At 45.7% G+C, this 12,432-nt stretch overlaps 1 protein-coding gene across 3 annotated transcripts in view; it reads right to left on the bottom strand.

The window, feature by feature from the left end:
- The window catches only part of RUBCN (rubicon autophagy regulator), a 48,194-nt gene extending 39,537 nt beyond the window's left edge, over positions 1 to 8,657 (bottom strand). For 2 of the 3 annotated variants that reach the window (XM_079977717.1, XM_079977718.1), the window contains exon 1: positions 8,488 to 8,656. In XM_079977717.1, coding sequence (XP_079833843.1) covers positions 8,488 to 8,516 — 29 coding nt within the window. In that variant the 5' untranslated portion in view covers positions 8,517 to 8,656. Of the gene's footprint in view, positions 1 to 8,487 lie in introns of all 3 variants that reach the window. The other variant, XM_079977719.1, reaches the window with a different exon arrangement.
- Between the last annotated feature and the right edge of the window lie 3,775 nt (positions 8,658 to 12,432).

Genomic DNA, 12,432 nt, shown 5'->3' with positions numbered 1-12,432 from the left:
AAAAGGACTCTCAGGCTCTGAGCTAGGATTATATTTAGAAGCCTCCTCCTGTTTTTGTCTGCACCAGAGAACCTGCCTTGCATATTAAGAATAGAACTGGACACCCCTGGACACACACAAAAAACCCAACCGAAGCCCCAAAAACCCCCAGAAGGCTGCCCTAGGACAGGAGCTGCATTTGTTCATTGCTTTTATGAATGCTCATAACACCACAGCACACATGTAAAAGGCTGTAAAGTAACATAACATTATATGTAATAAAGCTGTAATTTAATCGTCATATCAAAAAATTGCAAAGCCCAGTTCCTGATGGCAGTAACATATCATATTACTACTAACCTTCTATATGTATTATTGTCGTAAAGTCCAAGGATTGTCAAGTCTCAGGCTAATGAAAATCAGAGTAAAAACTCAACCACAGGGAAGAGATCATGTCTTCCCTGCAGAGCTATTTAAAAATTGCAAGAGCGTGTTGTGGTAAAAGCTTATGCAGACTCTACCACATCCTGAATGACATGAATGAAGCACTCTGGTAATTTGCTACAGTGGTGCCTCGCAAGACGAAAAGAATCCGTTCCGCGAGTCTCTTCGTCTAGCGGTTTTTTCGTCTTGCGAAGCAAGCCCATTGATGGCTTAGCGGATTAGCATTATTAGCGGTTTAGCGGCTTTTAGCGGCTTAGCAGATAAGCGGCTTAGAAAAAGTGGGGGGGAGGAAAAAAACCCTGCAGGAACTCGCAAGACATTTTCGTCTTGCGAAGCAAGCCCATAGGAAATTCGTTTTGCAAAGCACCTCCAAAACGGAAAACTCTTTCGTCTAGCGAGTTTTCCGTCTTGCGAGGCATTCGTCTTGCGGGGCACCACTGTACTTTCTTATGGCAGATAGGAATTGCTTTTGAATCAGTCTCTTATCTACAAATGCCATACTCTTATGACTTCCTTAACAGTGTTCTCTTTCTCCCCCCCCCCCAAAAAAAAAAAAACACACATGGCCACAACAGGGATAAACTGTAGGAACAGGAGGTAAGTTTGGAGTCCAAATGCTCACAACCACAGTTCTGGGCTGGCTGTGCACATTTCTGCCATACACGAGCTTTATGCAGAATGATCTCAGCCACTCTCCCTTGGAACACCTGAACTTCCTTACAAGAGAGCTGCTGTGTTCCAATTACTGCTACCAATATGTGTTCAAATACTGAGCTGGCAATTATCAGCCCGAGAGCCCAGGACAAATGGTGACGAATCAGGGCAGGGCAGCAAGAGAAGGGAGAAGAGTGGCGGGGGGTGGGGTGGGGTGGGGGAGAGAATCGCTTCCTCAGCAAGTCCTTGCAAAGCTGGCTTAAAGAACAGCAACAGATCTGTCACATTCCTACAAATGAGTCACTCTACTACACTGGAATGCCATTTTTTAAATTTATTTTTTGCTTTTTCAAGAAGGCATCCAATGCCTCACTGAGCCAAAATTGTATTTAATGTTCTCTGTATTTATGAAACCATTGCTACCCTGCATCTTCCACCCAAATTGAGTTCCCAGAATGACTTACAAACCAGGAAAACAACAACAACAACAACAACAACAACAACAACAACAACAAAGAAGCAACCTCAGCAGCAAAACAATACGCACAGAGATGGCACAGAAATGAACAATACACACAGAAATGTGTGTTCAAGCAAAACAGTTGTCACTTGCTGTCCAAATGTGTTCATGTATGAAGAGCACCGAAGTCCTTGGAATTCACTGTGCCAACGTCTGGCTGCTGCAGATGAGAAAACACAATCATGTGCCCCATAAGCTGCATTTCAGAGCAAGAGGGATAAGAAGAGGAGCCTGGAAATGGCTGGAGGGGACAGCCCTGTTGGTGTAGGGTTCTGCTTGCAGGGAGCCCACAGCCATCTGGCTGGCAACTGTGAGAACTGGATGCTGGAAAGATGGGCCTTTGGTCTGATCCAGCAGTAATCTTATGTTCTTGATGCCTGCAATGTGTGGGATACACAAAGTCAGGACATACAGACCAAGTCCACATCCAGAACTTCCCAAGGCCTACGGCTATTTTTGCAGAGAAAAATAACATTATCCTTTTTGGTTCACTTAATTGTTTCTGAAAAGGACTCTCATCCAAAAGTTGCTATTGAGGGACACCCACCAGGAACTCTGAAAGGGCCGTTCCTGCTTGTCTCCCAACTTGAAAAGGTTGCCTGAAAAGCGGAGACTTAAACACAAACCTTTTTGAATGCAAGAGTTTGGTTTCCAAGACAACAAGCAGCAAATTGGCTTATACCATCAAGCCTATTCCTCCCATAAAGCTGGTTCTCCTGGGAAATGGAAACTAAATCTTAAGGCAATGATCTAAGTTGACAGATGACTCACAATCAGCTCACTTTCCTTCCAGCCAAATTGGCGTGGGGAAAGAGAGAGCTGACAGACTGGGAGAAAACAAACCGTAAACCAGCATGCACAATGGCTGTGGCCACAGTCACACATTAGGGCAACTTTCACCTTAATAAAACCCTGATGTTATTAACTATCACAGTCTTTGCAACAGGACAGGAGCTGAAGCAAGGAGGGAGTGGGTGAACAGGGTCCTTTCCTTATGAGATGGGCAACTTATCAGACCTAGTTATCTAGCCCAGCATCCCATTTCCCACATTGGCCAACCAGATGCCTACAGGAAGCCCTCCAGCAGGGACACGCTGGCCACAGCTATCTCTTGCTCTTGTTCTCCAGCAGCTGGAATTTGAAGGTATGCAGCATCTGAACCTGGAGGATGCATTTTGCCATCATTAATAGCAATCATTGTCATGCCACTATTTCAAAAATGTTGGTTTGGAAGAACATTACTAGAGTAGGACAGTTTTCATATTCGCATAGGGCTTCTCTCAGTCATGGGCATGAAAAGATGCAGGGCAAAAGTTCACAAATCAGTCATCGATAGCATCGTCTTCATGATAAAGAACCGGGAAAGGTCTAGAATCAAGCCCCATGTTGGGTGATGCTTACTGCATTGTAGGGGGTTGGACTAGATGACCCTCATGGTCCCTTCCAACTCATGTAGGGAATTGTCACCCCTGTTCTATGAAAGATGGCCACCTTCCGTAACATCCTTCCTACACTCCAAAGGAGAGGCTCTTCTCTGTGTTCCAACACAGGCCAAGGTAAAATTCCTGGGGATGTTCAACAGGGCCTTTTCTGTGGCCATGCCCACTTTGCAGGCACAGAAACCAGACTGATGGTTTTCTTAAGTGTGGCATGGCCACAGAAAAGGCCCTGTTGAACATCCCCAGGAATTTTACCTTGGCCTGTGTTGGAACACAGAGAAGAGCCTCTCCTTTGTACTTTGTGCTGTACATCTTTGTACTTTGTGCTGCCTAGTTTAGACTATTTAAGCAAGTTTTCCACTCACCTATATGCTAGCTATTATGCTGACTGGTTTTTAGTCTGACATGCTGCCTTTTACACCTTTTTTACTTTCACTTGTTTTGGGAGGTTTTTTTACTTGTTTTAATGAAAGAGTTATTCAACACCTCCTATGCTTTTAAAATATATTTTATATCCTGCTGGCCTCAATATTTCACCCCTATTGCCACTAATTGGCCCAGATGAAGAGATAGGTATTTAGCTAGTACTGAATGATGTCGGTGCCAGCTGCAGTTCTGGGAGGAGAGCATGCCATGGTTCCCCCGTTTAAAAAAAATGGTAAGGAAGGATACAAATTATCTTAAAACAATTAAAATATTTCACACACCTGAAGTACGCAAGAGGCATGCATTAGGTTTATCTATAAATTGGATAAATTGGCTAGGTTTATGATTTAGAGATAGGAAAAAATCCAAACTAGTCACTAAAGCTGCAATTCTTTTTACACTTAACTGATCCAGGAGTAAGCGTCACTGAACTCAACAGGGCATAATTCTATGTAAACAATGAATATTGCATTGTAAATTGTCTAAATTGAGCTAACATAGATGCAAAAGGTCTCTGTACAAACAAGTTCTGACGTCTGTCTTCACCTGCACAGATTATGCCAGAGCTTGACAGCATTGGTGTCATGGAGGGTAGATATAAAAGTCATCAAGCTTAGCAATGCAAAGCAGGTGGGTTTCAAGGGAGGAAGGCCCAGCTCTGCCCCACCCCCTTGTCCCTGAAATGCACGAATGACCAGCCAAACTAGGTAACATAACAGCAGCCTTTGATGGGCCTGCCTTCTGTTGGCCTGTAGCCCTGTGCAAAATTTTGAGTTACACATAACTCTAGAGCAAAGTTTTAATTAGGCACCTGTTGAAAATGACTAAACCCTTATCTCTTTTATCAAGATTTAGGAGCGCTTTACATTTTAGTGTATACCTTTGACACGCAGGTGTCAGGGCGGGGAGAGAAACAATCACAGCCATTGAAAGTGCTTCATAGTGTTCTGTATTACTCAAAAGCTGACACCCTATTGGCCTGCTTTTTTCTCTTAAATTCTGAGAAGACAGTTTTCACTAAAAGCTATATTCATACCTTGCAACGTAAGTCTGCTCTTTCCCAAATCAATCTTCTATCTCTCAGAAATATTCCACACACATACTCTACTGATCACCAACCTTGCTTAATGCAGGAGATCCTAACAGAGACTACCCTGAGGTTGTCCATAAAGGTTTTTTTTAATGGTGCCTTTTCAACAAGTTGCCCAAGTCAGAGTACAGTGGTACCTCGGGTTACATATGCTTCAGGTTATAGACTCCGCTAACCCAGAAATACTACCTCGGGTTAAGAACTTTGCTTCAGGATGGGAACAGAAATTTTGCAACAGCGGCGCGGCAGCAGCGGGAGGCCCCATTAGCTAAAGTGGTGCTTCAGGTTAAGAACAGTTTCAGGTTAAGAACGGACCTCTGGAACAAATTAAGTACGTAACCAGAGGTACCACTGTACACCAAATTTCTACCCTTCTGTGTCTTCTTGTGTTCCATTGAATGATTAAGATAGCAAGTTTCTAGTCCTTAAACATGCAGAAAAGCATGAAAAGAAAAGTATCTAGTAAAAGTCAGATGATGAGACTGAATTTCCACTGAGCAGCGAAAGAATACCCTTTGATATTACTTCCCACCCACGTACACACAAACCCTTTGCTAGTTCCTCATATCTATTATTGCCTGGTCCTAATCCCTGTTCCTAAATTCCACTGATCCAAATTGGAAGACCCCACAATTCAGGGGTTAGGCATATGCTTTGCAATTGCTATTATCTCCAGTTAAACAATCTCAGCCTGCAGGGCTTGAAATAACCCCAGTTTGAGATCTGGGAAACCTGATGCCAATCAGAACAGACAATGATGGACCAATGAATCAGTTATCTGACTCTAGGTAGGGCAGAAATATATGTTCAAAGTATCTTTTGCACACTCCTTTAGTGACTTCACCCCTCCCCATGAAAGTCAAGTTCTTTGACAACTCAGCTACCAGAAGCAAAATATTCTGGTCTGCACAATTTATTGTTAATGGCGTGAGATTTCCACAGGAAAATAGTGGTTGCTGTGCAGTATGCAGAAACTCCATTAAACACATATTGGACATTATATAGATGTTAAAATGTACAACAGTAAATAAGCAACATGATTTCTGCCCCCCAAAAGAGTTGCAAATAAACTAAATATTTATGTGACTGATGTTCTTTTGCAATGGGCCTCAGTGGCTGCCCTGTCATCTACATACCCAGTGAACTTCACATCATATGGGAGACATGTGGGAGTTTTAAAGTTCTACAGAACTCTTCTTCAAGCTAGATTCCAACAATCAGCTTTGCTTTGTTTTTTAAAGTGAAATAAAGCATGGTTCTTTACTTACTAGCATGAATCTTGTTTGGCCCCAACAAAGTGTTTTCCCCCTCCTTTACAAAAAATTAAAACATGCAGTCTGATAAAGAGTTCTGTGTAAGAAGCCCTACTCAATTAGGTCAATGGCCCATCTAGTCCAGGACTGTCCTCATAAGCAGCCAATGAGATATCCAAGGATAGCCTGGAAGCAGAATGGGAGCATGACAGCACACTCCCCAACTAAAATTCCTAGCAAATAGAACATAGTCATCAGGGTTAGCAGTCACTGATGACCTTATCCTCCATTAATTTGTCTAATCCTCTTTTGAAGCCATCCAAGTTGGTGGCCATCACTGCCTCCTGTGGCAGTGAGTTCCATAGTTTTAACCAGGCGCCTTGTGAACAAGTAGTTTCTTTTATCTGTCCTGAATCTTCCAACATTCAGCTTCTAGTAATTATTATTATTATTTTATTATTTATACCCCGCCCATCTGGCTGGGTTTCCCCAGCCACTCTGGGCAACTTATAGAATATATAAAGCATCAAACATTAAAAGCTTCCTGATACAGGGCTGCCTTCAGATGTCTTCTAAAAGTTGTATAGTTCTTTATCTCCTTGACATACTAGTGTTCTAGTATTACGAGAGAAGGAAAAAAACCTCTCTTCGCACTTTCTTCACACCATGCATAATTTTATACCTCTCTGTAATGCTTGCCCACCCTCTTTCATTTTCCTTTTCTCTAAACTTGTGAGCTTGCAAGGAAATTCCTGCCTCAGTAAGTGAATCTGGGTCAGCCCTACACAACCTTTCCGTTGTTCAAACATAAAAAGCCCTGCTGAAGAGACTCCGGCACACACCTCCTAGTGACACAACCGAACTCCCTTCTCCATCCTTCTCCTCCCACATCTCCTCCTCCTCCCCATACAATATACAGTGGTACCTCGGGTTAAGAACTTAATTCGTTCTGGAGGTGCGTTCTTAACCTGAAACTGTTCTTAACCTGAAGCACCACTTTAGCTAATGGGGCCTCCTGCTGCTGCCATGCCGCCGGAGCACGATTTCTGTTCTCATCCTGAAGCAAAATTCTTAACCCAAGGTACTATTTCTGGATTAGTGGAGTCTGTAACCTGAAACTTATGTAACCTGAAGCGTATGTAACCCGAGGTACCACTGTATTCACTACAATGTAACATCGAATTCTTTGCCCTTTTCCAAATAAATGTTCGGAGATTAGCATGATAAAGAGCTACGGCTTGTAGCCATGGTCAGCTGTTTACATTTTGAATTTAGAAGGGCAAATTATCCTTTTTAGCTTAGTTTATCTTTATACCATTGATGATGTGACTCTTGGATCACACCACCTCCACCCTTAAAAGGTAAAGGTAAAGGTACCCCTGCCCGTACGGGCCAGTCTTGACAGACTCTGGGGTTGTGCGCCCATCTCACTCAAGAGGCCAGGGGCCAGCGCTGTCCGGAGACACTTCCGGGTCACGTGGCCAGCGTGACATCGCTGCTCTGGCGAGCCAGAGCCGCACACGGAAACGCCGTTTACCTTCCCGCTGGTAAGCGGTCCCTATTTATCTACTTGCACCTGGAGGTGCTTTCGAACTGCTAGGTTGGCAGGCGCTGGGACCAAGCAGCGGGAGCGCACCCCGCCGCAGGGATTCGAACCGCCGACCTTTCGATCGGCAAGTCCTAGGCGCTGAGGCTTTAACCCACAGCGCCACCTGCGTCCTACCTCCACCCTTACTCTTAAGTTAATTCTTATATCTGGTAGGGAGATCCCAGACTATACACAACCTCTTCAAGACGTCCATAGAGGCCTTACGCCTTTTCATCTCCTAATCACTTGAGGCTTACAACTCATGCCCCACTGTCACGCAAGGTCCCATCCCAAAACGGGCTACTTTCCATGGCCACCCTCTCCAGCCTGTAACTCCCCACCCCGCCCGCATTGCCTCAGCCCTCCCCGCCTCAGCAAACTCCCCTCTCCCCACAAATAACCCCACCACCACCATGGGCTCTTTCCCGGCCCCCCAACTCACTCCCCACCCGCAATGCCTCAGCAGACTCCCCTCCCGCCGCCCCATTGCCTCAGCTCCCCCAATAACTACCCACACCCCGCTTAGCGCCCCCATTAACTCCCCGCCCTCCAAATATCTCCCCTCAGCTCTGACCCCCAACTGACTCCCCCCCCCCACTGCATGTCATTTCATTTCCCTCAGCGCTCACACCCCTTTTCAATTAATTAGCTCCCCCACTCCCCGCCCCGTTGCCTCAGCTCCCCCTATAACTACCCACACCCCGCTTAGCGCCCCCATTAACTCCCCGCCCCCCAAATATCTCCCCTCAGCTCTGACCCCCAACTGACTCCCCCCCCCACTGCATGTCATTTCATTTCCCTCAGCTCCCACACCCCTTTTCAATTAATTAGCTCCCCCACTCCCCGCCCCATTGCCTCAGCTCCCCCAATAACTACCCACACCCCGCTTAGCGCCCCCATTAACTCCCCTCCCCCCCAAATATCTCCCCTCAGCTCTGACCCCCAACTGACTCCCCCCCCCACTGTATGTCATTTCATTTCCCTCAGCGCTCACACCCCTCTTCAATTAATTAGCTCCCCCCCATTGCCTCGCCTACTTCCCGCCCCTCAGCGCCCCCCCTTCCCGGCCCTGCTGCCCCCCTTCGCCTTCTGACCTGCTCTCCTCCTGCCCCGCAACCTCCATCCCTCGGAGGGCGAGGCGGCGGTCAGAGCCCGGCGGCCTCACTCCCCGCCTGGACGGCGACACTCCCTCCGAGCGCAGCCCCGTCTCCTCCGGCCATCTCGCCCGGGACAGCGCCGCCTTCTCTCGCCCTCAGAGGCGGGGAACTACAGGTCCCAGCGGCCCCCGCGCGCGCCTCGCCCACGCAACTTCCGGCGCGCTACCTTCCCTGCAGCGCCGCATAGCCAGGCACGCCTCCGGAAGCCCCGCCCACCCCCGGAATCCTTCGGAAACTACGAGTCCCAGCGTGCCCCGCGCTGAACAGCTGCTCCCAATCCTGTTCTCCCTCTCCTTGGATGAGGGCAATTTTGAATGTAGACTTTTTTCCGGGGGGGGGGGGGAAATTCATTTTTATAATGTTTTATAATGTCATACTGTTTTAGTGTTGTTAGCCGCCCTGAGCCCGGCTTTGGCTGGGGAGGGCGGGATATAAATAAAATTTATTATTATTTATTATTAAAGAGGGCAGGCAATAATATGCCTTGATGATGTTGGAATTACCTGCGCGGCAATTGGGCGTGCATGCACTTAATGGCTCCGGTGATTATAAAAAATCTGCCGATATATAACGGCAGCAAGAGTACTACTGCCACAGAAATGGAAACCAGAAGAACTACCGACGAAAGAAGAATGGCAGACGAAATTAATGGACTACGCAGAATTAGATAAAACGACAGGAAGGATTCGAAACCTGCGAGATCAGAGATTCTCAGAGGACTGGATTAAATATGTGAATTATTTGAAAGGCAATTGTAATCAACAGATTACACTAGTAGGACTACAAGAAGTGTTGTAAAGAGGACTATGTGAAATGTTGCAGAGAAAAGCATGAAGAGAATTATTAGTGAAGGACTATTAAAAGTAATAGTGAAATTAATGAAATGCAGAATAGATAAAGACTGAAAATTCTTCAGACGTGGTTGATGGAAGTCCAAAACATTGTAAAAGATAAGAATGTTGTATGTTTTTTTGGAAACTTTACGTAAAAATTAATAAAAATATATTTTAAAAAAGAGAAAAACTCTGCTGATAGGTTATATAAAATGAGCAAGCGTGATGCTGATCAGGTTTACTCAAGAAACAAAGCCGCAGCCCTGATCTCACTTACCTGCAGGTGAACCCTGTTCAATTCTATTTTTTTTTTAAATAATTTTTATTAACTGGCCAATCACATCAAATTAAATCACATCATATAAATTCCGAATTACAAAGCCAAATTTTTAAATTTTGTTGGGGGAACCCATACTTCAAGATCCAAAGGGGAATTCAGATCATCTTCTTATTACTGTGTTAATGTCCAAATCAGTCCCAATCAGTCCAAACAAAGTTCATAATTCTATCCAGTCTTATCTTGGTGTTGCCACATCATATCTTGTTCGTATAATTTCTCTTTTTCCTTTACGATCTCTTCTGTTAGTCTCCTTAAGCCGATAGCAAGTGTAATAATCCTGTGTGGATTTCCCGTTCCTTCACTAAGTCCAGATGGTTTCCATATATCTCCTTCGTAGATAACATCACTTTGTCCATCGTAAATTTTGGCATTTGTCGCTCTTAAGTCCCACCGAGGAGTTGATTCACGATATGTAAACAACTCTATTTCTCTCTTTCTCCTCCCAGACCCAAGAGCTCCCACAATGCCTCACAAAATGGCGAACGGCATTTTTTCCTGACTGCGTCACTCCAAAACTCTTAGCTTTCCAGCTTCATCTTGAAACATTGCTTTGGATCGAAAGTTTATCTCCACACAGCCTTAAATCCATAGCTTAAGTCCTTAATTTCTGACTCATTAGGGGAGGGGGATTCTTGTTAAATCACATAGAACCCTGTTCAATTCTACAGGACCATGAGGAGACATGGTTGGGCTGTGCTGTGAGCTATACCTGTTCCTGCTGCCTTTGCTTTTGCTCTCTCGATTAATGATACCCTCTTTTTGTTTGCAAGCAAAACCTTTTTGTGATTAGCCAGTTTGCACAATGAGCAGAATCAAGAGGGAATGCCTTTCCTGAACTGTGCTACAACAGGTTGCAGATAGGTATGATAAAGTACGTCTTCATGAGGCAGTGATGGCCACCAACCTTGATGGCTTTAAAAGAGGGTCATGGAGGCTATCAATGCTGCTAGCCAGAATGGCTATGCTGTGCCCTCCACAGCTGGAGGAAGCAATGCTTCCAAATACCACTTGCTGGAAACGACAGGAAGGGAGAGTGCTGTTGTGCTTGAATTCTGCTTGCTCGTTTCCAAAGGACATCTGGTTGGCCACTGTAAGAACAGGATGCTGGACTAAATGGGCAGTCCAGCAGGCTCTTCTTATGTGGCTTGCATGTATCAACTTCTGTAGCAGTGGCGTAGCGTGGGTTGTCAGCACCCGGGGCAAGGCAAGTAATTTGCGCCCCCTAACCCTGGATTTGCGCCCCCTAACCCTATCCCTAACCCCCAGATGTTGCGCCCGGTGCGGCCGGCCCCCCCTGCACCCCCCACGCTACGCCACTGTTCTGTAGGGTGGGGGGATCTGTATACAAAACACTACATGGTAAAGGTAAAGGTAAAGGGACCTCTGGCCATTAAGGTCCAGTCGTGACCGACTCTGGGGTTGCAGCGCTCATCTCCCTTTACTGACCAAGGGAGCCGGCGTACAGCTTCCGGGTCATGTGGTCAGCATGACTAAGCCGCTTCTGGTGAACCAGAGCAGCGCACAGAAACACTGTTTACCTTCCTGCCGCAGTGGTACCTATTTATCTACTTGCACTTTGACGTGCTTTCGAACTGCTAGGTGGGCAGGAGCTAGGACTGAGCAACGGGAGCTCACCCCGTTGCGGGGATTTGATCCGCCGACCTTCTGATCGGCAAGTCCTAGGCTCTGTGGTTTAACCCACAGCACCACCCACGTGCCTTACTAACATGTTAGTGAACCTATTAAACTGTTCCAATATTAGCACACTGCAATCTGTATTATTATCACAACAGCAGCCCTTTCTTTCTATCAGTTTTCTATTTTTTTGCAAATGTGTCAGCTGGGGGAAAAGGTTATACTGATTGTTGCTTTATTTCATCATTGACCCTCAAGTGACTTTTGCCATATGGGGGACACCAAAAGGGTGATGCTTAAATAGTTCTTTTAGATGCTGGTATTTGTTACATTTTCCTTTAAAGATGTCCAGTTGCAGGCAGCTGCTTTCTTGGCTTGGATAATAAAAGTTGATGCTGTCTCCTCCACCACCACCATCTGTCTGTGTTTGGTCTGCTTTGCACCTGCTGTCTGGACAAAGAGCATATGCCATCTTTCATTTTATTAAATTGGTTGAGGGATTAAGCAAAAGCATTTTAACCTTTATGTCAGTATGCTGACAATATAAACCGGGGCTCCAAACATCAGCATTTCCCCATATTAGTGCAGGAATCAGGTTTTAAAAACCATCGCAATACATGAGGCACCAAAATTTTATTTGTTATTCAAGCATAAGATGCTGCTTCGAAATAAGATGAGCCATGATGAATTGGTATCTAGCTACCTATACATTTTTTGGGGCGCGGGATAAACCACAGAGCCTATGACTTGCCAATCAGAAGGTTGGCAGTTCAAATCCCTGTGACAGGGTGAGCGCCCGTTTCTTAGTCCCTGCTCCTGCCAACCTAGCAGTTCGAAAACACATCAAAGTGCAAGTAGATAAATAGGTACCGCTCCGGCGGGAAGGTAAACAACGTTTCCGTGCGCTGCTCTGGTTCGCCAGAAGCGGCTTAGTCCTGCTGGTCACATGACCCGGAAGCTGGACGCCGGCTCCCTCGGCCAGTAAAGCGAGATGAACACCACAACCCCAGAGTCGTCTGTGACTGGACCTAATGGTCAGGGGTCCCTTTACCTTCTACATGCCAAACACTCCTA

Source organism: Podarcis cretensis, assembly GCF_951804945.1.
Source record: "Podarcis cretensis genome assembly, chromosome: 5".
Lineage (NCBI taxonomy): Eukaryota > Metazoa > Chordata > Lepidosauria > Squamata > Lacertidae > Podarcis > Podarcis cretensis.
Note: the sequence above shows the minus strand (reverse complement) of the source record. Positions and strands in the feature narration are given on the sequence as shown.